At 39.9% G+C, this 25,316-nt stretch overlaps 1 protein-coding gene across 4 annotated transcripts in view; it reads left to right on the forward strand.

The window, feature by feature from the left end:
• Positions 1 to 1,407: 1,407 nt before the first annotated feature.
• pds5a (PDS5 cohesin associated factor A) overlaps positions 1,408 to 25,316 on the forward strand; it is a 31,663-nt gene continuing 7,754 nt past the window's right edge. The window contains exons 1-25 of one of the 4 annotated variants that reach the window (XM_040024301.1): positions 1,408 to 1,543; positions 2,459 to 2,608; positions 13,215 to 13,418; positions 14,102 to 14,188; positions 14,515 to 14,612; positions 14,885 to 15,011; positions 15,109 to 15,189; positions 15,332 to 15,472; positions 17,465 to 17,580; positions 18,894 to 18,988; positions 19,106 to 19,251; positions 19,571 to 19,722; positions 20,326 to 20,439; positions 20,800 to 20,881; positions 20,975 to 21,023; positions 21,843 to 21,982; positions 22,315 to 22,430; positions 22,934 to 23,039; positions 23,151 to 23,311; positions 23,523 to 23,646; positions 23,790 to 23,948; positions 24,074 to 24,142; positions 24,274 to 24,410; positions 24,547 to 24,670; positions 24,780 to 24,984. In XM_040024301.1, the coding sequence (XP_039880235.1) occupies positions 2,498 to 2,608; positions 13,215 to 13,418; positions 14,102 to 14,188; positions 14,515 to 14,612; positions 14,885 to 15,011; positions 15,109 to 15,189; positions 15,332 to 15,472; positions 17,465 to 17,580; positions 18,894 to 18,988; positions 19,106 to 19,251; positions 19,571 to 19,722; positions 20,326 to 20,439; positions 20,800 to 20,881; positions 20,975 to 21,023; positions 21,843 to 21,982; positions 22,315 to 22,430; positions 22,934 to 23,039; positions 23,151 to 23,311; positions 23,523 to 23,646; positions 23,790 to 23,948; positions 24,074 to 24,142; positions 24,274 to 24,410; positions 24,547 to 24,670; positions 24,780 to 24,984 (2,944 nt within the window). In that variant the 5' untranslated portion in view covers positions 1,408 to 1,543; positions 2,459 to 2,497. Of the gene's footprint in view, positions 1,544 to 1,568; positions 1,772 to 1,848; positions 2,337 to 2,458; positions 2,609 to 13,214; positions 13,419 to 14,101; positions 14,189 to 14,514; positions 14,613 to 14,884; positions 15,012 to 15,108; positions 15,190 to 15,331; positions 15,473 to 17,464; positions 17,581 to 18,893; positions 18,989 to 19,105; positions 19,252 to 19,570; positions 19,723 to 20,325; positions 20,440 to 20,799; positions 20,882 to 20,974; positions 21,024 to 21,842; positions 21,983 to 22,314; positions 22,431 to 22,933; positions 23,040 to 23,150; positions 23,312 to 23,522; positions 23,647 to 23,789; positions 23,949 to 24,073; positions 24,143 to 24,273; positions 24,411 to 24,546; positions 24,671 to 24,779; positions 24,985 to 25,316 lie in introns of those variants that run through there. The other 3 variants (XM_040024297.1, XM_040024299.1, XM_040024300.1) reach the window with 3 other exon arrangements.

Raw genomic sequence — 25,316 nt, forward strand, 5'->3', positions numbered from 1 at the left:
CTCCCACAGATTTCCATGGCCTTTCAGAAAAATGTCACACCCTGCTGTGGAAGCTTGTTTCCGCCATTGAAAAAAAAAAATATATATATCCATACGTCAGAGTTTCGGGTAATCATACGAAAATTCGAGTTAATTGTAAATTAGATATAATTATATAATTTATATTTATTAACTTAAACATCTGAGAAAATGCCTTACAATTTCAAATTATCAAGTCAAACTTTGAGAACTATTTTTTTGGGATTTATTATAATAGTATATAACCATTAAACACTCTCCTCACTTCTAGATAATCAAAAATATCCTCATATTTTTTTATTCAGTATTAATTCCATATTAATTAACACTGAGAACACAAATGCACTCTGTGCATTAAAAGTAGCTGTAGGAAAATGCTTGTGTGTATCGACTGGATTTGCACATTTCCCACACTCACTGACAAGTCAGCCTTCATAATCCCCATTCAACTCTTCTCTTGATCTCTGTTTTATTCTTAGCAAGCTTGCAATAAATGGATTCATTTTTTATTGTTAGATTTTACTTTATTTCCTTTTACATTGTGGGTAGTTGTACTTGCAGGTGCAAATGCAACGTATTCACATTTATATAGCACTTTTCCATTTTTTAAAATACAAATCCGATTTTATCTATATGGTCCTGTAATATCTTATTCTATACACTAACCTGACTGGGATGTCAGGCTGTGTGCGGGAGCCCACTGGATGACTTGGAGCAAGGTCAGTCCAGGTATTCTGCAATGGGTCAAACATGCAAACTCCACACAGATATGTCCCAGCCACAATTTGAACCAGAAACTTTATTTATCTGCGGTGTTAACCACTCCATCACCATGCCACCCTATTTCAGATCATGTGTCTGAAATGAATAATCATATATGTACCATATAGGATTACTCATATGCAGTGTTACTATTGTGTTTTTAGGAGATTCATTTATGATCCTTCAAACACACAGATAGGTCAAGGTCCATCTTGAATATCTGGAACTGGGTCACATTTGACCCAGCACAACCTCCCTGTACAAAAAAGTATAGTACCTGCACAACTGTCTAAAATACTTTAGGTCACTTTAGGAAAAGTTAACAAATTTCAGGCTTAAAAAAGCAAATTTATGGTAGTTTGAGCATATGTCTTAGCATTTGTAAGGGTTAACCCTGTTGCAAATAACATTTATATACAATTATATTTCCAGTGTTTTTGTCCATGAATACTGTGTGTATGTTATTATATGCCAGTTTAGATAAAATAGTATACAGATTGCATTTAATGAGTTCAAAATGTTCTTTGATATAAGTGCACTTTAAGGATAAACCCACAGTGGGTTGAGGAACAGAAAGTGTGCCAGCTATCGGTTACAGACTCCCGCCATGTATGTGGTGCAGCAGTACCCGTCTGAGACCGAAGGGGGCGTTCTGCACCCAGCCTTCACACAAACAGCACTGACTGAACGGACAGAGAGCTTTGTGCCGAAAACTAAGCCCAACCTGTGTCAGACTAATGAATTAAAACGGCCTGTTTAAGAGGTAAATACTACCGAGGAAGCGCTTGGCAAACAACCCGGGGTTTGAGTCGCAGTCGTATATTTGAAAGTAGAGTCATTTTGCATTTGTTAGGGTGTTCAAAATCATCCGTGGAGCAAGTTGGTGTTAAGAGAGGAGGGCTCAGGGCGACGGTAGCAGCAGCCCTTCTTTCGCCTGTGAACTAGCGGCAACACGGAGCGATGCTCGGAAGTTGAGAAAAGACAGTAACAAGTAAATTAGCTTCATTTTTAAACTTCACAAAGTAGTTGCATTAGTTGTAAAGCACAGGAACTGGCCACGAGCATGGCTATTTTAGGCACAGAGGAGAGGATACTTAACTTCCTCTGTGATTGTAGCTGGAGATGTGATGGGTACCTGAATAGTTTGCGGCCTAGGCTAACCAGTTAGCTAACGTGTACTAGCCGCTCGATGCTAACTGCTAACATGACTTCCTTCCCGCAAAATGCTAACCGCTAGCTAGTAATGTTTGCATTGCAGCTAGCGAGCTAATGTAATAACCTGTATGACAGTAGATATAGACCGGCGCCTCTCGTGTTGTTATTTAAAGTGATTTTCAAACTGTTTAGCTGTACGAATAGCTGTGATATTACCGAAACAGCAGCTGAGATCGTTTCTGCATCCAGGCGATGATTTATGAGAAATCTACGGAAAATGTAGAGCTGATGTTTATTAGCTTGCACGTTTAGCATGTAAGCTAATAGTATGCACGATGCTTGTTTACTGCTTGCTTTCTGTCTAAAAAGTTAACCGGATTAGAATATCGTTAAATATACAGGTACGGTTTTATCAGTTTCAGCAAACAAAATTAATGATTGGCAAATAGGGAAGATGCTTAAAACGAGGTTTTGGTAAGTGCGGTAGCATGGTTGCGTTGAACTTTTGTTTTCTGACCCATAGAGGCCAGTAAAAGACTGTGTGGACCATATATCAACAAGCATGGAGTTCCCGCAACAGCAGAAACCGGCGGGGGAAGGAATCATCTATCCTCCTGGAGTTAAAGAGATTACGGACAAAATCAGTAACGATGAGATGGTCAAACGATTGAAGGTATGTTTAGTGGGCTTTCTTGCTCTAATAAAACACAATTTTCTGCTGCCCCTAACGTAATTTAAGAGTGTCCAGCCTATGGCGCAATGCCAAAAAAACCCTTCTAACTTTGTAAACTGCTCTATATTAAGTCATTATTGGCCCTTGTTGTCTTGGCTCTTATTTTGCTTGTAAACAATACTCCTTGTCATGTTGTTCCTACCAGAGTGTTTTTAAATTTGAGTGTGACACCATACAAAACAGGCGGGGGTATTGTTCATAGGCCTCAACATTTTCTAGGCTTTCATCCTATCTCCCCAGGCTGGAAAAATGGAATGGTCCCAAAATCTGAATGCAAGAAAAGCAAACATTACACACTGAAGCTATTTTTTACTGCTGGTGAACAAAACAGAACAGTGAGTCATGTTTAAGTGAGATTTAAGAAGAGAACTGCAGTAATAAAACTGATTATAAACAAGAGTATTTTGACCTTTGTGGATGTAAATAAAACTTGAGGAGTTACCACATCTTTAAAATATGTGACAGCTCTGAACTAAACTAAACTAAATAAACAATAGTGTTAGGCCATACTAGAAGTACCTTTTATCTATTTTATTAATTTGGGGAAACTGTGTAAGCCCATTTTTCATACATTTGTGGGACTAAAATATATACACTCAATGGCCAGTTTATTAGTCATCCATTTAATTGCTTGTTAATGCAAATATTTGATCGATCCCATGGCAAAAACTCATTGTTTTGTAAGCATGTAGACACGGTCAAGACAACCGTCAGAACATGACTTAAGTGAAGAAAGATGATTTAAGTGACTTTGAACATGTTCGGTGCCAGATGGACTGGTATGACTATTTTATAAACTGGTGATCTGCTGTGATTTTTTTTTTTTTTTCACACAACCACATTTTACAGAGAATTGCAATAAAAATAACCAATAAATAGCAGTCCTCTGGGTGAAAATGCCTTGTTGATGCCAAAGGTCAGAGAAAAATGGTAGGACTGCTTTGACCTTATAGGAAGGCAATGGTAACTAAAAATAACCATTGATTATAACAAAGTTATATAGAAGAGAATCTCTGAACCATTGAGACATTGAACTTTGAAACAGATGGGCTACATAAGACCACATTGCCTGCCTCTCCTGTCAGCTAAGAACAGGTCATCTGACTGTTGGGGTTTGTCTGTATTATTGTACAGTATTTACTATACAATATTATGCACCTTAAGGCGATTGTTGTTGTGATTAGGTGTTATATAAATAAAACTGAAATGAAACTGGGGCAGCGTGGAGTTTGCATGTTCTCCCCATGTGTTTGCGTGGGTTCTCTCCGGGTACTCGGCCTCCTCACACAGTCCAAAGACATGTAAGAAGTGGGGTTAGGTTAAATGGTGATTCTAAATTGCCCATAGGTGTAAATGTGAGTTTGAATGTGGTTGTCTGTCTCTATGTGTTAGCCCTGCGGCAGACTGGCGACCCTGCCTTTCACTGTATGACAGCTGGGATAGGCTCCAGCTCCCCCACGATTCTGATAAGGATAAGCGGAAGAAAATGAATGTAATGGAATGAATTGTAATTGAAACTGAGTTCCACAAAAATAATGCAACATAATATTACCCTACATAAAATTTGAGAAATTTTCTTAGCACACTGTGGGCCTCTTAGTATCAACTAAGACTGTTTAAACTCAACAACCTTCTTGATTATTGTTGCTGTTCATCTCCATCCATTTATGAGCACAGTATATCAATCGTCTAATGGTTGCTTCCAGCAGGACAACACACCATGTCGAATTATCTCACCGTGGTTTGTTGAACATGACAATGAGCTCACTGTAGTCAAATGGCCTCCAGTCACCAGATTTCAGTCATCTGTGTCATCAACTGCACATTCACCTGAGGATTTTAAAATAGAACAAAGAAAAGTGACAGGCCATTATTAAATTCATTATATTCCTGGCCAATTTGTACCCAGCAGCTATGCAGGGACATTATATTATATATCAGTTGTGATTGTGGCCGCCTGGAAATTTCCAGATTATCTTTTTTTAGCCCTGTTTGTGGTCTAACCCTCACCTGAGGGAAATGGGAGTTCCTTAAGTGCTCACTCCTCTGTTGTGTTTATCTGTTATTTGCTAACTGTGTCTGGAATTCAATCTGAGTGGACATTTGGATTTTAGAACTTATTTATTGGTAGCTGCTGCAAGAAGTAACTGCATCCAAGGCTGACTTGTGAATTAAAACAGTAAAGTTTTGGACTGGAGAGCTAAGCAATAACCTAGAGCTCACTAGAGAGTACTGTAAAGCTAGTGGTGGCTGAAGATTGTGGCGAGTTCTCTATAGGTGTATCACTATCAGTAAATAACACTTAACACTGCCGTATGGTTATTTATTATAAAAAATACACATTAGAGGTGTTTTAATTGTGTGCATTTAACCTTTATATCCATACTTTAAACAGTCAGCAGTTTTAAAGTCAGCATTTCTACTTTTTTATTCAGGGGTCCTGTGATTCCTTTTAATCATATTAGAGTGTTTACCACGTTAAAATGGTTTCCGGACAGCAGAGAACTGATTAGAGTGACCATAAAGAACACAACCCCTGGCCTTGTCAGGTAGGGCAAATGTACTGAATGGCAGGGTGCAGACTGTATAAGACAGATGTGTACAACCGTTTAACCTGTGCTGGATCGGAAAGTTTGACATTAGATCTGCAGTAGGGGTTGCATTGTACTGTGCTGCCAGCAGAGAAGTTAGTGTATTTTGTTTTAGGAGGGTTTTGATGTCATTTCCTTTCTAGACTTTGAGTTGTGTGGTAAAATTATATAGTCGTTGTGTATTTTCTAGTTGTAGGTTGCACAGTGTTTGTGATATATTGTAGGTTTGTGTTATAGTGTAAGTAAGTACTATATCAAACTCTTGATTGATGTGAGACCATGATTGTTCCACATTTAAAAACAGCATATTACTTTTGTGACCAGTTGTGGCTGCAGGTTTCTTCCTGTTAAAAGTGAGTTTTTCCTTCCCACTGTCACTAAGTGCTTGCTCATAGGAGGTTGTTTGATTGTTGGGGTTGTCTCTGTATTGTTTAGGTCACAATATAAAGCGCCTTAAGGTGACTGTTGTGATGATTTGGCACTCTATAAATAAAATTGTATTGAATTGACATATTGGCTGCTTTCAGTCTATTAAATGGTACTTCATAGGTATTGCTGTCAAGGTAGCCTGCCAAACCACTCACTGCGTTGATCTGTTTGTCGAGAAGACATTATCTCTGGCTATGAGTTAAGCTTGTGTTGATCCTGTGTAACACGTTCCACAGATTTCAGGCTGAAGTCCTGGCAAGTACGGTAGTGCAGAATTAGAATTGGAAACCAGGTGACTCAAAGTGATTTAGGTGTAATCTGGTACGTGCAGTGCTTATGTAGCTGTATTTTTTAAAATGCCTTTTATTACTACTGAGCATTTATTTTGTACATGTAGTCCTAAAAAATATCAACATGCCTCATTTTAGAATTTACTAAAAAAAAACAACAAAAAACAAACAAACCTGGGTTTGGCTGTTTAATAACTGATAAATGGCTTTACACTTAAGGCATGTTTTAAAAAAAAAATAGCAGTGGTGCCTATTTCTTGAAGAAATTCAGGTTTCAAGGATAAAATGTTATGCTTTATGCAACATTGGTATTCATCAGATACGTCTAAAGCACGCACTGAGAAAATTTGTTGTGATTCAGAATTTAAAGGAGACGGAAAATCAGTGCCAATATCTTTCCTTACTCATTTTTCTCCTATTTTGACATGGCTGCATTCACTTTGTGAGCAGCAAAATGCTTCATGTGTGGGAGTAGCTTACAAGCTGACTCTGTATTAGCCAGGCTTTAAAGATGAATCAAATGGAAACTGGCTATCTCATCCTGTAATAAAACCCTATTCAAGTTGTTGGGATAATATTAATGTTTTTATTTCTATTTATTTATTTTAAACAAGCTTCATATAACATATCTTTTTTTTATTGATAAAGACACATAACAACTTTAAAGTTGTTATGTGTCTTTCCCACCAAACTTTAAATGTTTGGTGGGAATGGCTTTGGTTTGGGGACTTTTAGTGACCTTCAAATCAAATGCATCCTTATGGGCTCTGCAGGAACAGTCTGCTTGAGTCAAACTCTGCCACCATGCGCTGGCACTTTGACCATTATTTTCACCACCACAGACTAGTCATGCTGTTACTAAGATTAAAAAAAGCATCGTGTACAGCATCTGCTTATCTGTGTGTCAGCTGTAATTCACTGTTTTAAACCCTATTTAAAAACCTGAATAGTTGAACACTTTCTTGCTAAGTTAAACCTGAAGACCAATTTAGTCTTATATGGATAAGAGTAATGGATATACAATAAGTTCAATGTAGGCAATATTGCTGCTGGTTAAAGAAGTGTGATTCATGGTAGTGTCTTTGTGGTTTTTTGCTTGGGTATTTGGCAACTTGGAGAGAAGGATTTTGGGTGTGCAACCTATGCAGATGTGCTTGTGTGCAGTCCTTCACAAAGACCACAGCACATAGCACTATCTCCATTGGGCTATGTGTAGGTCGAATGGTGACTGGTCAAAAAGTGGACCTGAACAAGAAAGGGGGCAACACTGGAGTTTGCAGAGAAGGAGACAAGTGCATAAGAAGCAGCATGAAAAGCACAAAGTAGCTGCAGGGGACAGATTTCATTGTTTTTAATACTTCAGCTATTTATATGTTATGACATCAGTCTTCTCTGTGGTTGCCTGAAAGACCAACAACAACACAAGCAAGTGCAATGCTATGCATATGACCTAATTGCAAAAAATTTCTTTATGCTACAGTCACACTAGGAAAAACTATTGTTGGAGACCATTGCATGACCACAGTTATTGTGACTATATGCAATGAGCTTGTGTACTTGTTGCCTTTGAAATGGTTGCTTCAAAGATGAGGACCAGGTCTGAGATCACTCGCAGTTCGTTGATGCCTTCAAAGCAACTTTAGGTGTCAATATACCCTCCACAGTGGTTGCTTCTCTCAGCGCTGTTACATCATCATACAGTTGCAGCCATTTATACCCGTTGTTAAGGCACAAGAAGCCACAGCGGTAATCTCCTAAACAATCGGTGTTGCCACTCAGACAATATTGCGTTAAACGCCCTGATAAACGTGCATAACTGACCGACGCACAACAAAGATTGTCTCGCGATACAGGATGTCATGTCAAAATCGTGACTTGGCTAGCATAAAAAGGCCCTTAGATGTGTTAAGAAAGTAATACAACAAGATTGAGTCAAGTTGGCAGTTGTAATCTGTTTTTGATAAATCGACAAAAACTTCAGATCTATTGCCATCTGCATGCACAGAATTTCACATTTGCGACTTAAACCTCTTTTCTATTACTACCTAATTGGGTCGGTTCGCTATGACTCACTTCAGCTTTCAGGGTTTTTCATTAGGTCATAGTGCCTGGTAGGGCTGCCACAAACGATTATTCTGATAGTCGACTAGTCACCGATTATTTTTGCGATTAGTCGACTAATCAGATCGTGCATCCATTGGACGTAAAACATACAGCTTATTGCACCAGCATGCATCTGCTCTTATTAACGATCATTAGCTTACAGCTTTAAGTGTTTAAGGTATGTGCTAACTAAAAATAAAGACAACATGAGTTTATTAAATTTTAATGACATTTGCAGATTGTTTCGGTGAAGTTTAATCTGCTTGACGTTTATTCAGCTGTGTAAAAACTATAACTTTAATCTCAGCCAAACCGATTTAATCAGGAACAAATAAAATACTAACAATAACATTTTTAAGTTATCTAAGTGACTTATATATATATATATATATATATATATATATATATATATATATATCATATTTAACCTGAGTAGCGAAAGACGGCGGTGGGTTTGAAAACGGTTTGCCAGGAGTCCGGTGTTCTCACGGCGCTAGTGACCTAGCCCCCGGCTAGCTATCGAGCTGGTGGGTAACAGACATCTCCGAAAACGTCGGAGCGCTTTTGAAAATATGTGGCGTCTTGATAAACTGAGCAGATATTTGAGGTTTACAAAATTACATTCTCACCTGAAAATATGTTAAACGTTTATTTTGTGACCCAGAAAGAATAATAAGAGTAATATTAAAACTAACTAGCTGCCGCCATTGTTGGAAACTGAGTTGGGCCGTGCTATGAATTCTGGGACACAGCTTCTTCTTCGGGGTTTAACGGCAGCTGGCATCCTTGTACATGCAGTGCTGCCATCTTCTGTTTCAGTCCGTTATTACATTCTTAAACACTACTACTTATTCCTGCGTCTTTTGGAATCTTACAAAGCGTCAAACGACGCGTCGACTATTAAATTAGTCGTCAACAATTTTAATAGTTGACGTAATCGTGACTAGTCGACTAATTGTGGCAGCCCTAGTGCCTGGTACAGGTCCTTTTTTAGTACCTACTCTGCCAGGGTTCAAAGTGGTCCAAGGTAATCCAAAAATGTGACGTTGACAGATAGCATGCCAGTGATTGGCTGGTCAATGGCATCACTCGAAGCGTCATAAGAGCATCTTTCTCTTGCGTTTATATAGAGACATAACCAGAATACAGCTGGTTGTTGACAATCTTCATAAACTGGATGAGAAACACTTGCAAACCTTTGCCTTCGTCTGTCTCAGAGTAATTGCAGTCAGTCCGAATTGATTACTTAGAGACTAGAGGTTAAGGTTGTTGAAAGCTCAACCTCTAGGTGACCAGCTGCTTGCTGCAAGTTCATGCAAACAGTCTTGTCAAGCTGCATCTGACAAGACAACTTGTCAACTGCTGAGCACATAAACAGAGTGTTTTGGAGGACTTGGATTTTGAAGTTGCAGCTGTGATGTTTGGTACACTTGGGGTGCAATTACTAGGCAGATAAAAAAAAAAAAAAAAATTCATCACGCTTTAATATGTGTTATTGGTTGTTTTTCCAATTCTAAAAAGCGTTTTCTTAATTAAAATATTCCATCGGCCTTAAAATGTAACTATAAAAATAAAACTATAACCAAATTTTACTTCTAAAGCACCAACATGAAGATTTTCAGCACTTGTTACCAGTTAAAATCAACAGTCTCACTACAGACAAGAGTAAAATGTGAATAAAATTTAAAAAGTTGTGTCGTTACACACTAAATGTCTTTACACATGCGCTGCTCTGTGGGTTTCTAATTATTACCCAACAGAGGGACGTGCAAAAACACGTTTGACGCAGTTGGTTTGGGCATTAAACGGTCTTTAACCTGCGATCTTCCCACAAATGAGCCCATGTGAGCACAGTGCAAGTAACAGTTAGATCTATTCAAAGTGGGTGATGTATCTTCCTGCTGCACTCAGCCCTGTCAAACCACACAGAATATTTCCAGTTGTCAAAATGCGTCTGAAGTGGACTACTTCCTGTTGTGTACTACATGTGAGAAAGGACAGACCTGGTTCTCATTGTAAGGAGTTCATGTGTGAAAACTACTCTGAGCTCTTGTCAGTCATCTCTATATGTGGAGGTGGCTACTGTCTCAGGCTGCTTCAAAAGTAGCCATTAGTCTATTTAGAGAAAGCTTCTGTTTTTTGTCTGTAGAAATTCATAACCAACATGCTGACGTGCAATGAATGGGAGTGGCTATAAATGTGGCTCTTGGACTTTTTGATTAGTTAGTTTGATAATGAGCGCTGGCTGGTGTTTTACACATTAGATTTGCACAAGAGTAGAACTTGTGGTCTTGGATGATTTGAGTAAAACATTGTACTTGACCTGGCTTCACTGTTTCTACTGTCCTCTTTGTACTTGTTACATTGGTGTTATACTTAAGGCATCCATAGCCCACTTGGGTCTGTATGCTTTAGGTGGTCAAAGTGAAGCTCTGTAAATGTCCACGTGCCTTTAGTTTTGTTGTAATCATGACGAATAGTCCGCAGTAACACTACACTATAAGGCCCTCACTATGCATTTGTTCTCCAAACAGACTCTTAAGAGGAAGGAGTTGAAATAAACATGTTAGAGGATAAAGTTGTGGCTTAATCATAACAAGGACACACGCTGCTCAGAGAATTCTTGATTGAAAATAATGAGGAAAAACTGGAACAGCACAGATGGGAGATGTTTAATTTGTAGTAAAGAGAGCAAGTGTCCGTATCAGATTTGATTGATGATGCACCTGATTATAGACCTGTGACTGTTAAAATTAAGGTAGGTAAAGCTTCATTAATAGCTGCCTTTGTATATCCGGTTGTTAAGTGATGACGTGAGGAATCCTACTTCCGGGCCTAAAGTAGTCTGCGTTTTAATATGGCTTTTGTGTTGTTAACGTGTTTAATGTTTTGTATTTTCTTCTATTTAATCTCAAAAAGCTCCTAAAACAGTCAGTGATCACTGTTGACCTCCCTCGGCTTTTATTACCGCTAATCATTTATTTAAGCTCAGTTTTTAAAACCTTAGGATGTAACTACAGCCCAGCCCATGCAGCAGTATATGAATGACTAACCTCGTATTGTGGATGGATTATCTCAGTTGTTCTCCTGGCTGAAGTTTGGTCCTTTTACAGCATCCTGCCATGCGATTACATTTGTTCCTGACCACCGAGAACACTCACGTTAACTTTTATCTAGTGGGAAAAAAGTTAGCTTGTTTATATTATGCTAACATAGCTGTGTCGCTAGCGGTCACGTAGCACATCATTATATACCAGCTAGCCCAACTTCAGTAACCCTACAAACGTCACTGCTGTTTAGTTTTCTGTCTTCATTTATGCTGGAAGTGATAGCAGAGCTGTACGTTTTAATTTGTTTCCAAAACCCCGCAGTCAGGACATGCTATATTGTATTTAGATAGAAGCTAGCGAGCTAACTCCCTGCTAACTTCTAACTCCGTTAAATGTCATAAATTCCGTTTTCATGGATGCCTGGATGTTAAACTCAATTGTTACACCTGGTAGAGCAGAACGCTGATCATTTTATTAAAGATGAAAGACTTTTTCAACTCTCAGTAATGCCATAGTGATCGTTTGATATATGGACCTGCAGCGGAGTTTAGGTCCAGACACGGCTAGTGACGTCAGACTGAACAACCGGATACACAGAAAGGTTTTGAGCTGAAAGGACTTCAGCCTAATTTTAGCCTGACATTTAGCAGTTGTAGATTCAAGAGTCAAGAACTTGGTTTAGCAGTTATTTGAAAATGCGTCACTTACATTTTATCACTGAACTAAAGATTTTGTTATATTTAGGTTGCAGAAATGCAGGTAAACAGTCCCACACATTTAGCGTGGAGGGCCTCAGCTCTGAGTAGCGAGTGTTTCAACAGAGAGTAGAGAAGCTTGGGGTGCATGTGCGAGTGTGTGTAGGAGTGAAAGGTGTGTATGTGTGTGTCTGTCTGTAAGAGTAATTGTGGTGCTCTGCAGTCTGCTGGAGCTCTTGGCCCATCCCCCACCCCTGCTGGCTGGTTATTGAGCTCTACTGCTATGCTTCAGCTCGCTCTCATACACATAAACACTCACGCACAGAGGAAGCAGCAGCTTAAAGAGAGATATCGTAGCTGTAAAAAGTCATTGGATTGATAAGACTGGTGTGAAGATAAGCTTGAGAAGCCAGTGTTTCATTTTACTGAGAAATAAAAAGGTCCTCAACTGAAGTTTGTGTTGTGTGATAATCCAAAGGGCAACGACAACATCAACACCGATGAGTGCTGGAAAGCTGCCACTTTCTACTCAAGTTGTCTTTTTATATTTGTCATTTAACTCTTTATAACCCACAGCATTGGTACCTCTCGTCATTGGTACCTCTGTTTCCTTAAATGTTCGAAGATAATGATGCCGTGCATCAATAATTTGGTCTTTCTTGTTTTAAAGCCCGTCCCAATTTCTATAATTGCTAGCCTGCTGAGCAGGTTGCTGATGTGGTGGTCCATACTATTATCCAGCTGCTTTGCTAAAGAAGACATCATCTCTGGGTTAGATGTAGTCCAGGGCCACCGTCTTGGAGCTCGGCTTTGCCGGGCTCCAGAGCAAAACAATGACTACCTTTATCAGCTGCAATCCAAGACAGTGGAGTTGTTGTTCATTTGCAGGTGTAGCTGGTCTAGTGGTCAGCCATACATCACAAAGCACATTGCAAATGTTATGTTTGTAGAGGAGAAACTCATAAATGGATAAGGAAAACGTGTGCCTCTCATGGCAGTACCTGTCTTATGTCATACAGATGAAAAGTAACCTGTCTGCTCTCTCTGGTGGATGTTTTGGTGAGACTGCTTTTCTATTAAGGGGATTAATTACATTACAATTGCATTGTATGTAAAGGCCATTCAGCAATTTTTGTAGAACTTCTTAGGGCGCATTCCCCATTGGCTTAGAGATGTTGCTGTTAGCCAGAAGGTCTGTAGTAGAAGGTTTGGGTAAGATGTTGCTCACCTCATACTTTTTACATACCTTTTTTTTTCTATGACAAAAACACTGGGAACACAAGCAACTATATTTTGTATTGAAACATTGAAATATTCCACTTGCTTTATTTTTTTTAAATGCATGCATCCACCATTTCAACCTCCACCCTTGTCTCTCTGTTTAACAGATGGTGGTGAAGACATACATGGACATGGATCAAGACTCAGAAGAGGAAAAGCAGCAATACCTCGGCCTGGCACTCCACCTTGCATCAGAGTTCTTCCTTAGGAACCCCAATAAAGATGTTCGGCTACTAGTGGCCTGCTGCCTGGCTGATATCTTCAGGATCTATGCCCCTGAGGCTCCCTATACCTCCCATGATAAACTCAAGGTTAGATACCAACCTTGGACTGAACACTGTCTTCAAGGGAGTCTTATAGTAGTCCAGATTTTTGATGATTAGACAAGTTGAAATGACAGCTGTCATCAAATTTATGGACTAAATCAAAATATTGACTTTTGTTCACTTATTGGCCTGTTTCCTAGCTAATAGTTGAGTGTGTTTGATTGCTAGTTTATGATGAACCAAAATGACCCTGAAATGTGCGTCTACTGTGATCTCATGCACACACGCAGGGTCATATTGGTTTGCCGGGGTGTGGCTAATGTTAAAACTGTTAGCGTCAGTGGCTTTCTTTCCTGATGGGTTAACACCTGCACCACATGCAGTTACACATTGCCCTTACTAGTGAGGGACCAAAGCTTAATCTCTAAGTTTAGTAATTGTGCATACCCCTTTAAAAATGTGCTCAGATCTTATTGAGTCCATTAATATCATTTTACATCAAAAGTAAACAAAATTGAGTTGTGAATTAATGGCATGGTTGAATTTGCAGCAAGATTACAGCGTTGACGTCTAGTTCTTTCATTCAAAACCACGGCAAAGTTATTTTACCATGATGCACACCTCAAGTGAATATTGGTTGCAAGCCCTCCATTGATCATCTTTGTCACTACTACTGTGAAACTTGTGTGTACTCAACAGCACTAACTCAATTTCCCAAAATTCCCTAGGACATCTTCCTCTTCATCACTAGACAGTTAAAGGGACTAGAAGACACCAAGAGTCCTCAGTTTAACCGATACTTCTACCTGCTGGAGGTAAGGTGCTAAAGGAGAGATCACTGTTCATGTTTGGAGCTAAAACAGTTTGGGTGACTAACAAAAAAAAAAAAGTCATTAATAATTTAATCTGTTTTCATGGAAAATTTCCATTCTCTGTTTCCAGCTACTGAAATAGCAGGATATGTTACTTTGCGTTGTCATATTTAATAGTAAATATTTGATAGTATCATAAGCTTTTAACCATACACAGTCAGTGTGTTTATGGATTTTAGTTCAAGGTAAAGTACGTGGTAATATGTTTTAGCAGTAATGTTACTGCTAAAAAAAAGCAGTAACATTTATGGCTTTGTTGTTTTCTATAGAACCTGGCTTGGGTGAAGTCGTACAACATTTGCTTTGAGCTGGAGGACTGCAATGAGATCTTCATCCAGCTTTTCAAAACACTCTTCTCTGTTATCAAGTAAAGACTTTTGTTATTGCTCGAGTCTGTCAAACTCTTTTTACACCAGAGTTTAAAATATGTAACTTGAAGGAAAACCGATAGATGTGATTTATTTTAGCATAAAGACATGTATGCTTTTAGATTTTACTACTAAATGGGATTATAATAAACACTGTATGAATTGTTTATAGTTAGTTTTTGATTATCATTATTATTGTTTTTATTTTTGTTTGTTTAATTATTCCTCCTGTTATTACACTGAAAGGATTTCTGTCTTTCTTCCTTCATAGTAACAGCCATAACCACAAGGTACAGATGCACATGTTGGATCTGATGAGTTCTATCATCATGGAGGGAGATGGTGTCACACAGGAGCTGCTGGACACCATCCTCATTAATCTCATCCCTGCACACAAGGTAAACAGCAAATAACATAGCAATGTACAATATAAAATCAAAAGAATAATACACTTCACCTGGATTTAATTTTCATTTTTCACCTTCTTTGGAACAGAATCTGAACAAGCAAGCATATGATCTTGCTAAGACTCTGCTGAAGAGGACTGTCCAGACCATCGAGACATGTATTGCAAATGTGTGTAGCGTCCTGCACTCAGTTGCATATTTTAATGTTTTACTTGCACCTTCTCCCTTGTATTTGGTTCGTTTAAATTTCAGTGTGTCTCTAACGTTTTGTTTTTTTTAATCTAATGCAGTGTTTTATTTTTCATCTTTAGTTCTTCAATCAGGTTTTAGTGATGGGCAAGTCATCAGTCAGCGATTTATCAGAGCACGTCTTTGACCTCATCCAGGAACTGTTTGCCATTGATCCTATGCTGCTTACCTCTGTCATGCCACAGCTGGAGTTCAAGCTTAAGGTGAAGACAACAATCACAAAACAGACTTTAACCCTGTTGTTGATTAACAGTATGCATTTTTAATATTATTTAACCTTTGTGGTGTTGGTGTTTAATGGGTTGTCAACTTACTGAAGGTTAAAGGAAAAGCGGAGGACTGTATTTGACTAATCTAGATTCATCTTAATGAGATTTGTTTTTGTTTTTTAAGTAGCATAAATCTTTTTCTGGCTCCAGAAGGGCCCTGTGCAGAATGTGATTCATTACCTTCATGTCCCTTGAGGAGTGCAGGCTAATGGTTTGAATTAGATTTAGAAAGAAGTGAGCTTACAGACCTCTGCTGGCCACTCAGTTCTGCTTGAGGCTAGTGGCCAAGGTTTTGTTTGCTTCCTCTAATATAACGTGGCAGAATCTTCATATGAAAATATCGATAATTTCATTAAACCTGGTTTTCAGAACACATAAGGAGGCATGAAATAAATAATATTAAAGTATTTCTTTGCATAAACCTTTTCTCTCTTACTGACCAATGTGAGTTCAGCAATTTTACATATCAATGCAGCCATTTGTGACACTCTTTGGGAGTACTTATGTTCACAATTTGGCAGCTGGTACCTTTATTTTATCCTGTTCATTTTCCTTAAAAATCATCCGTGGTGGGCGTCCGTGGTTCAGGGGGTTGGGAAGCTCATCTTGTAACTGGAAGGTTGCCAGTTCGATCCCCAGCTCTGTCTGTCCTGGTGGTTGCGTCCTTGGGCAAGACACTTCACCCTACCGCCTACTGGTGTTGGCCAGAGGGGCCGATGGTGCGATATGGCAGCCTCGTTTCTGTCAGTCTGCCCCAGGGCAGCTGTGGCTACAACTGTAGCTGCCTCCATCAGTGTGTGAATGCGAGAGTGAATGAATAGTGGAATTGTAAAGCGCTTTGGGTGCCTAGAAAAGCGCTATATAAATGCAATCCATTATTATTATTATTATTATTATTATTATTAAAAATCATCCATCCATCCATTTTCTTCTGCTTATCTGGGGCAAATTGCAGGAGCATCAGCCTAAGCAGAGAAGCCCAGACCTCCCTCTCCCCAGCCACCTCTAGTTTATCTGGGGGAACACACAGATGTTGCCAGACATGTTGAGAGATATCTCTCCAGCATGTCCTGGGCCACCTCCCGGTGGGACATATCCAAAACACCTCACCTGGGAGGCATCCTTGTTAAACCTTAACTGGCTCCTTTCAATGTGGATGTCTCAAATAACCGAACTCATCACCCTAAGGGAGAGGCCAGCCACCCTTCAGAGAAAGCTGATTTCCATCGCTTGCTCTGTGATCTTGTTCTTTAGAACAAGAAATCTTCATCATAAAATATGACCTGCTTTAATATATTTCAGTTCGTCGTCCAATGAGCTCTGAAAATTTAGCGAGAGCAAGAGTCATGTGGTAGAGCCGATAAACATCAGCCACAGACATCAGTAAACCTCGTCATGTTTGATATCAGTCAGCAAGGCGATATCTGCCAAAACGCACTCTTGGCTGAGATATCAGTGCATTACTGAGGTTTCATCTTGCATCACCACTGAGTAATGACTCGTCTGTTATCTTTCATTCACTTTTCCTTTTCTTAGTTAGATGCTCAGTTGTTTTGTTTGTCACGCAGATGTTTTTGAAGACCAGCTTTTCTTGTATGAAGTCGTTTTTGGTCATGACATGACTCTTTGAGTGCCCAGTACCTTTACACCATCACAGTAAGCCACCTCTGTATTGAGTCTGCCGTCATAACTGAGCCGTTTCTGTAGATACTGTTAGAATGAGTGACCAACAAGTGGGGAAAAAAAAAATTCTTACTTTAAAATAAAACTGTCTTCAAGGGAGTAGCTGAAACACACGTGCTGCTCTGTGTGTGCAGCAGTATGTGAAATGGGTCTGAGCACAAGATATGAACAGTATTAATAACAGCTTCAAGATAAAAGCTGCAGCCGGTATTAAAAATAAGTGTGTGTGTGTTGTGTTTGCAGAGCAATGATGGTGAGGAGCGTCTTGCTGTTGTACGGTTGCTGGCAAAGTTGTTCGGGGCCAAAGACTCTGAGCTGGCCTCGCAGAACAGACCGCTGTGGCAGTGCTTCCTAGGACGGTGGGTGACGTGAACACAGACATGAAGTAATGTTTTAAGCTGCCTCGATTCAGTCACGAGAGACAAAGAAATGTGTAAAGAGATGGCATTAATGCAAAAATGTCATTTTTATTACAATTATATTAGTTAAGGAGAAGTTATGCAGAGAGAAGTGAATTTACTTCCATCATCTTATGATTTATCTATAAATTGGATCTGTAGTGTGTTTTAGTTGGGAACTGGTCTATGCATTTAGCACAATGGGGGAAAAGGGAAAGTTTCGTGGCTCCAAAAAGAGCTCAGATTAATGGAGAATTGGTGAACAGTGTAAAGTGTGACCTCAGCTCACCTATCAGTAAAATGTGTACAGATTTGTGCTGCTAGTTGGGTTTCCTACAGATTTGGATCCTATTCATGGTGTTGACAGGTGAGGGTCGGGGTGATGGGGTTATCTGTGCATGTGTGTATGCAAGCCACATGTTTTGGTAGTTAATTCTGAAGTATAATAATTAAGGTCAAAGGACAGCAAATGTTTCCCACACTCAGTGGACTTCACCCGGTAATGGAAAGTCCTTGTTGTGCTCTCCAATCTTGGGTCGTTTGGTGTTGCGGTGAATGCAAAAATTCTCTACCTGGTTCTGGTTACAGCAGCTGTCCAGAGCAGAACAAAGATCCCTTCATTTAAGGAGTCCTGTAAGGAGGTGGACTCAGCCCTCTATTTAGAGGCAGCTGAATAAAGGTTCTTTTTCTAACTTCGCTCTGTGTTTCACTATGGGAATCGTGACTTCCATAGTTGGTCACACCAAGGCGATTCCCACAGTGAAACACCTGACTCTGTTATCAAAGAACCAGGAATTAAGTAACCCAACGTTCTAGTTTGAGCTTGCAGCAAGTCCAAGACTGTGGGGTTGAAGCACATCAAGCAGGACGTAGTCATCTTTGGTGATCTAACTGAACGATAGTGAGGACCACCACAAGAGCAACTTGGCCAGTGAGTCAGACAGCAGAGAAAACACAAGGCGGGAAGGGCACAGGCTCACTAATAAGCAGTGACTAACCTTTAAAAATAATAGCGAGGGGATTTTCCTCTAGTACTTTTATTGCAGAGAGGGCGTTTTCTGTGTAAAAACTGAAAGAAGAAAAGAAATTCTTAAAATAAGTGGCCAATTATTCTTTGGTGCCTGTGAGACCTGCCTATGTAAAGTCTGTGTGGGGAAACAGTGTAGGCCTCATCAGTCTTATTTACTAAGTTTTACTGAGGCACTTTTTTTTTTTACCTACAAAGTTTAATGCTTAATTAAATGAATTATGTGTAACTGTATTTTGGTTTCCAGGTTCAATGACATCCATGTACCAGTCAGGCTAGAGTGTGTAAAGTTTGCCAGCCACTGCCTCATGAACCACCCAGACTTGGCAAAAGACCTGACAGGTTTGCTTTGTTTTTTTGTGTTTGGGAGTTTTTCCACTTTCAGTCTTAACCCGCTGTTTTTCATCTTGATTTAACAGAAATATTCTTGCTTATCTTTATTATTCTTTATTCCCTCAGAGTATTTGAAGGTGCGTTCCCACGACCCAGAGGAAGCCATTCGTCATGATGTCATCGTCACCATCATTAATGCTGGGAAAAAAGACCTCAACTTGGTCAATGACCAGCTGTTAGGCTTTGTACGGGAAAGGACCTTGGACAAGAGGGTAAGATAAATATTTGTAGTACAGATATTGTAACGGGGATGTGTTACATTAGAACTAGTGACGTGTGGGTTTATTGGCTTGTCACTTAACGTTGTCATGGCAACAATAGTGTAATTTTAGTGCCATCATCAGTAGTTATTGACCTTATGAAGTGAATTATGTATAACATATAACAGTGTTCATAAAAGAGCTGAAATTTCCCTGAATGCAACATAATTTCCTTATCAAACAAGAAATAATATAATTTACTTCCAAAATCTTAATTATATTTTTTCATCTTTAATCTTTTTCTCTTCCCTTTTCCTCCCTCTTGCTGCAGTGGCGTGTGCGTAAGGAGGCCATGATGGGCCTGGCTCAGCTTTACAAGAAATACTGTCTGCACCACGAGGCTGGAAAAGAGTCTGCCCAAAAGATCAGCTGGATCAAAGACAAACTGCTGCACATCTACTACCAGAACAGCATCGACGACAAGTGAGAACATGCAGGCTTTACAAATTGGACTAATGATTTACTGCTGCTAAGAATCAAATTCACAAAACCCACGAGGTTTACTTTTTATTTTCTATTGTTTGTTTTGTTTATATTTCATTTGCATTTTAAAAGGCAAAAGTGAATCTGCGAGGGCAAAAAAGTAAAAGTACTGAAGTTATTTTGTTTTTCATTTTTAGGAAAAGAAACAGTGCGGATAAGTTTTAGATTCAATTAATTGATAATTGTGTTAGGAGGACTGAGGTGAAATATTTGAGCATTTGTACCTTGTGACCTGCAGACCAGCCTTAGCAGCAACTCCGGTAATCAGAAATGAGGCTGACAGACCAATTCAGTGCACCACTTTACAGCACCAGGTCTTTGCTGCAGGCTAAGAGGACAACTTAGAGTCTGATGTGTTTTAAAGGAACTGTTTTCCTACAGTGTTTTTGATAATGAGTTTTTCTCCTGGATTAATGTTGCAGAATAAGGCTAGTTGTCCACTACTGGGTAGTGTTTAAAGCAGAGAAGGCCTTTAAACTTGCACCCTAGCTGATTTATTGATTTTTCTGTGTTTTCAAACAATTCTTCCTTCCTTTCCTGCAGGTTATTAGTTGAGAAGATCTTTGCCCAGTACATGGTCCCTCACAATCTTGATACAGAGGAGAAGATGAAATGCCTCTACTACCTGTATGCCTGCCTGGACACGAACGCTGTCAAGTCAGTAAACCCACACTAATGACACCATCAAATCATCATAGATGCGTACAAATGAAAAATGACCAGTATATTTTTATATTACACACACCATAAAACTGCCTGGATTATTCTTTACACATGTATGCGTCCCGTAGAGTCTGTGTGACATAAATTTCATCATCTTGCGGTAACCGTAAGGGTCTTTGCGGATGTCTGTGTGCCTGTCTGGTTTTTGTGGCAGGCTGGACTTGTCTGCAGAGAATTTGTTTTACAATGCACAACTTACAAATGTGCCCCAGGCGGCAGACAAGGGGACTTCAAAGAAGCATAACAAGACTGAATACTTTTTTCTCTCTTGGTGTAATTAATTTTTGCTTTCAGGGCCCTGAATGAGATGTGGAAGTGTCAGAACATGCTCAGAGGCCTCGTCAAGGAGCTGCTTGACCTCCACAAGCTGCCAGTGGTACATTTATGCAAACACACGCACTGATCACCTGTTCCTCCTATTCTTTAAAACTATAACCTGGTTCTTTTTCTCTCTCTCCCTTTCTCTTAGTCTGAGGCCAACAACACAGCAATGTTTGGGAAGTTGATGAGTATTGCCAGTAAGTTGCAAACACACAAACACTAGACAGGTCCTTGTTCTTTAAGGCCAGCTTCTCTTTAAATCGTCTTTCTTTGATTGGTTGCCCCTCATAAGCACGGTTTGAGCAGCAAGTGGGTTATTTGTCCTCACACTAATAACCTACCTCCTGGCTGTAGCTTACCTGGTCATCTTCTAATTGGAAGGTTGGTAGTTTGATCACTGGCGGCTTCAGCCTGTATCCTTGGGCAAGATACTGAACCCCAAGTTCCTCTATGATGCTTTCATTAGGGTGTTAATGGGTGAGTGATGCATGTTGTATAAAGTGCTTAAAGTGCTCAGGTAAAGGAGAAAAGCACCATATACGAACCAGTTCATTTACCATTTACTCACAGCTGGAGATGTGTTCACATTAAAGACAGGCTCTCTCTTTTACATCACACAGAGCCAAGACTAGAAAAACTGTCAGAAACTAGACGAGTGTTTAAAGCAGTTTGAAACCTGAGCCTTTTACCCTGATTATTTGCATTTTTTTTATATGAAATTTTGGCCCAGTATTAGTCCTAGTATCCACCATTGAAACAGTGTGTATTTGTGTATATATAGCACAATATCACTATTCTTTAAATAAATGCAAATAGTGTCGTCATGGTTGCTTAATAAGTCCAAGCGTGTTGTTCACAAATCATGAGGTCAATATTTGTCTCTCGGCCACACCAGTCCTCATGTCAAGGTGTCATTGTTGCAGTCTGTGGGTATATGATGGATAATCCAGTGGGTCAGCTTGAATTCTTTAGGTGCATAACTTACCGCCTATTATAACTCTGCCTTGTGTTTTCAGAGAACCTCCCAGATGCTGGGAAAGCTCAGGACTTCATGAAGAAGTTCAATCAGGTACTCGGTGAGGATGAGAAGCTCCGAGTTCAGCTGGAGATGCTCATCAGTCCGACGTGCTCCTGCAAACAAGCTGAGATTTGTGTGGTGAGATGACATGTTTGATGCCTCCTCTCTTTAATGGTTTGGTCCCTAATTTCAGTGCTGTTAGTTTGAATGTATCAGACCAAAAGCACGAAATAACCAAAACAACTTTATTTTTCAATTAAAGGTCCAGTCAGTCAAAGAAAATGCAGATTTCTGTGACAGATTTCAGTCTTGAACTGTGATAGAGAGCAAAATAACTGCTAGGTTTACTTTTTTTCCCCTCTTAACCAGAGTTTTAATAATACATGACTTTCTGTGAATGTGCATGCATAATAACAATGCACAGAATGACAAGTATTAAGATGTTATGATGCTGTTTATACTCTCTGCAGAGGGAAATCACTCGGAAGTTGACGTTCCCCAAACAGCCCACTAACCCGTTCCTGGAGATGGTGAAGTTCCTGTTGGAGCGTATTGCTCCTGTTCACATCGACTCTGAAGCCATCAGGTCAGAAAAATTCACATGTGAACACTGATGGAACGGACTCAAAACAGAGCTAAAATGTTAACATGTGTTTAAGTTTAAACTCTGATTCCAGTAAACTGGATCACAGTAAACCAGTGTGTTTTTGTATAGTCTCCAAAACAGGTAGTTGTATGACTAGCAGTGTGTCTCTTCCCCTCACTCAGACTGCTTCATGCCCTAGCTTTGTCTCTGTCATTGTGTAACACTTTACCATAGACAGACTTTCCTCATTCACTGAGACACCTAGTGGTGATAGGATGTAACTGCAGGCCTCTGGCAGGGCATAAGTTTAACCCTTTCTTCATTGTGGAAAAACACCATTCTGAATAAACACATGTACTGAATGACTTTTACTTCTCATGCTTTGCAGTCTAACAGTTTCTACTCAACCCTTTTTACTTCCTGAAGCTGTAACCAAACAAATTTGGACATAAATTTGCTTAATATAGGAGTAGTAATAATCTGTGTTTCATCTTTTACTTTAGTGCTCTGGTAAAGCTGTTGAACAAGTCTATTGAGGGCACAGCTGATGATGATGAGGAAGGTGTTACCCCTGATACAGCCATCCGCTCAGGACTGGAGCTACTCAAGGTACATGCTGTCACCAAAGTGTACTGAAATCAAATTGTCAGCACACAATAATAAGAAGAACAAAATACCTGTATGATGCTGCTTAGAAAACATTTCTTTCTCTGTTTCCAGGTTCTGTCTTTCACCCACCCCACCGCATTTCACTCGGCAGAGACCTACGAGTCTCTGCTCCAGTGTTTGAAGATGGAGGATGACAAAGTTGCAGAGGCAGCCATCCAGATTTTCAGAAACACTGGGCAGAAGATCGAGACGGAATTACAGCAGATAAGATCGTAAGTGACATAAATTTACAGAGACGTAAATGCGCCAGGAGTCTTTACGTTTCAAGAGATGTGCCTTTACTTTCAATATACTCGGTGCTTCACCAATGGTAAATCATTAAATAACAGCACTATACATTTGAAGATGCTAAGTTAGGGGTTAAAACAAATTACAAAATTAGCTGTGTTGGTCTTTAATCGCTTGTTCTTGTTTGTCCATCAGGACTCTGATTCCTATCTTGCATCAGAAGGCCAAGCGGGGCACCCCTCACCAGGCCAAGCAGGCTGTTCACTGTATTCATGCCATCTTCAACAACAAGGAAGTGCAGCTGGCACAGATTTTTGAGGTATTCAATTATTCCACTTGAGCAATCGTATGATTTTACATCACCTCGATTGCATATCAAATATGTGGCTGCTTTATTCAAACATTTTGTCATCGTTCCTTTCTTTGTATTGATGTATTTACACCGTTTGTTTCTTCTTCCAGCCTCTGTCACGTAGTCTGAACGCAGACGTCCCAGAGCAGCTCATCACGCCTCTCGTGTCCTTGGGCCATATCTCCATGCTGGCTCCAGATCAGTTTGCTTCCCCAATGAAATCCATTGTTGCCAACTTCATCGTGAAGGACTTGCTCATGAATGACCGGGTAAGTGAAGACCCCTGTATGTAGGCAAGAAGTGTGTGTGTGTGTGTGTGTGTGTGTGTGTGTGTACACACGTGCACAAAAAGAAAAAGTGAAAATCTGATTGGCTTGTGCCTTTGTTACTTCAGTCGGTAGGAAACAAGAATGGAAAACTGTGGACCACTGATGAGGAAGTCTCACCGGAAGTTCTTGCTAAGGTAAGAGGTGATTTCAGTTGTAATACAGTCTGTTTGAGGTTCTTCATCAAAACTCTTTTTGTGTCATTATATTTTAAAAACAGAATCTTTATAACAAGGATCTTTCTCTTTTTACATTTCTGTTCCCAAAGGTTCAGGCCATCAAACTGCTCGTGCGTTGGTTACTAGGAATGAAGAACAACCAATCCAAGTCAGCGAACTCCACCCTGCGCCTGCTGTCAGCCATGTTGGTCAGCGAAGGAGACCTCACAGAGCAGAAGAAGATCAGGTACCTGGGGCTGGAGGTCCCTTTGCTGAGTGACGGCTGTTAAAAGTCATATGTGTGGGAGCGCTTTGGATGGAGACCTTAATTTTTCTTGGCTCGTGTTTTGAGGTGACCGGTTGTTTTTTCCTACTCCTGACAGTAAATCGGACATGTCCCGTCTGAGGCTGGCTGCAGGTGGAGCCATTATGAAGTTGGCACAAGAGCCGTGTTACCATGAAATCATCACACCTGAGCAGTTTCAGCTGTGTGGCCTCGTTATCAATGCAAGTCTCGCCTTCATATCAGACTTTAGTGCCTCTGTGATCGATGAAAAAGTAGAAAGAAAAAAAAAAAACCTTCATATCCACTGACGCGGTTTGTTCCTCCGTGCAGGACGAGTGCTACCAGGTTCGTCAGATCTTTGCACAGAAGTTGCACCTGGCTCTTGTGAAATTGCTGCTGCCCCTCGAATACCTGGCTGTGTTCGCTCTGTGCGCCAAGGACCCGGTGAAGGAGCGCCGCGCACATGCCCGACAGTGCCTCCTCAAAAACATCTCCGTCCGCAGAGAGTACATCAAACAAAACCCCCTCGCTCAGGGTCAGTTCTCTACACCGAAACATCAGTTTTTAATGTGCTCTTTCTTAGATGGCAGTTTAGATGATGAAAGAGGATCGTTTAATCCAAATGTAAGACCAATTTGTACTAATGTCATGTTAATATTAGGCTTTTGAGTCATTTGGAAAAACAGCTTTTGGAATAAATACTTTAGTCAGATGTTGTTAAGTCACTGCATAATTAAAAAAGCATCGAACAGAAGAGAGAAACATGATGATAATGGTTATTTGTTGGTTTGTTTTTATTACAGCGTTCAGAACAGCTTTGTTTTTGTCCTGCCAAAGGTCATTTTACAGTTTTATGTTTGGCTTTTC

The sequence above is a fragment of the Simochromis diagramma genome, unplaced genomic scaffold (genome assembly GCF_900408965.1).
Source record: "Simochromis diagramma unplaced genomic scaffold, fSimDia1.1 OVJJ01000302.1, whole genome shotgun sequence".
In the NCBI taxonomy this organism is placed as follows: Eukaryota; Metazoa; Chordata; class Actinopteri; order Cichliformes; family Cichlidae; genus Simochromis; species Simochromis diagramma.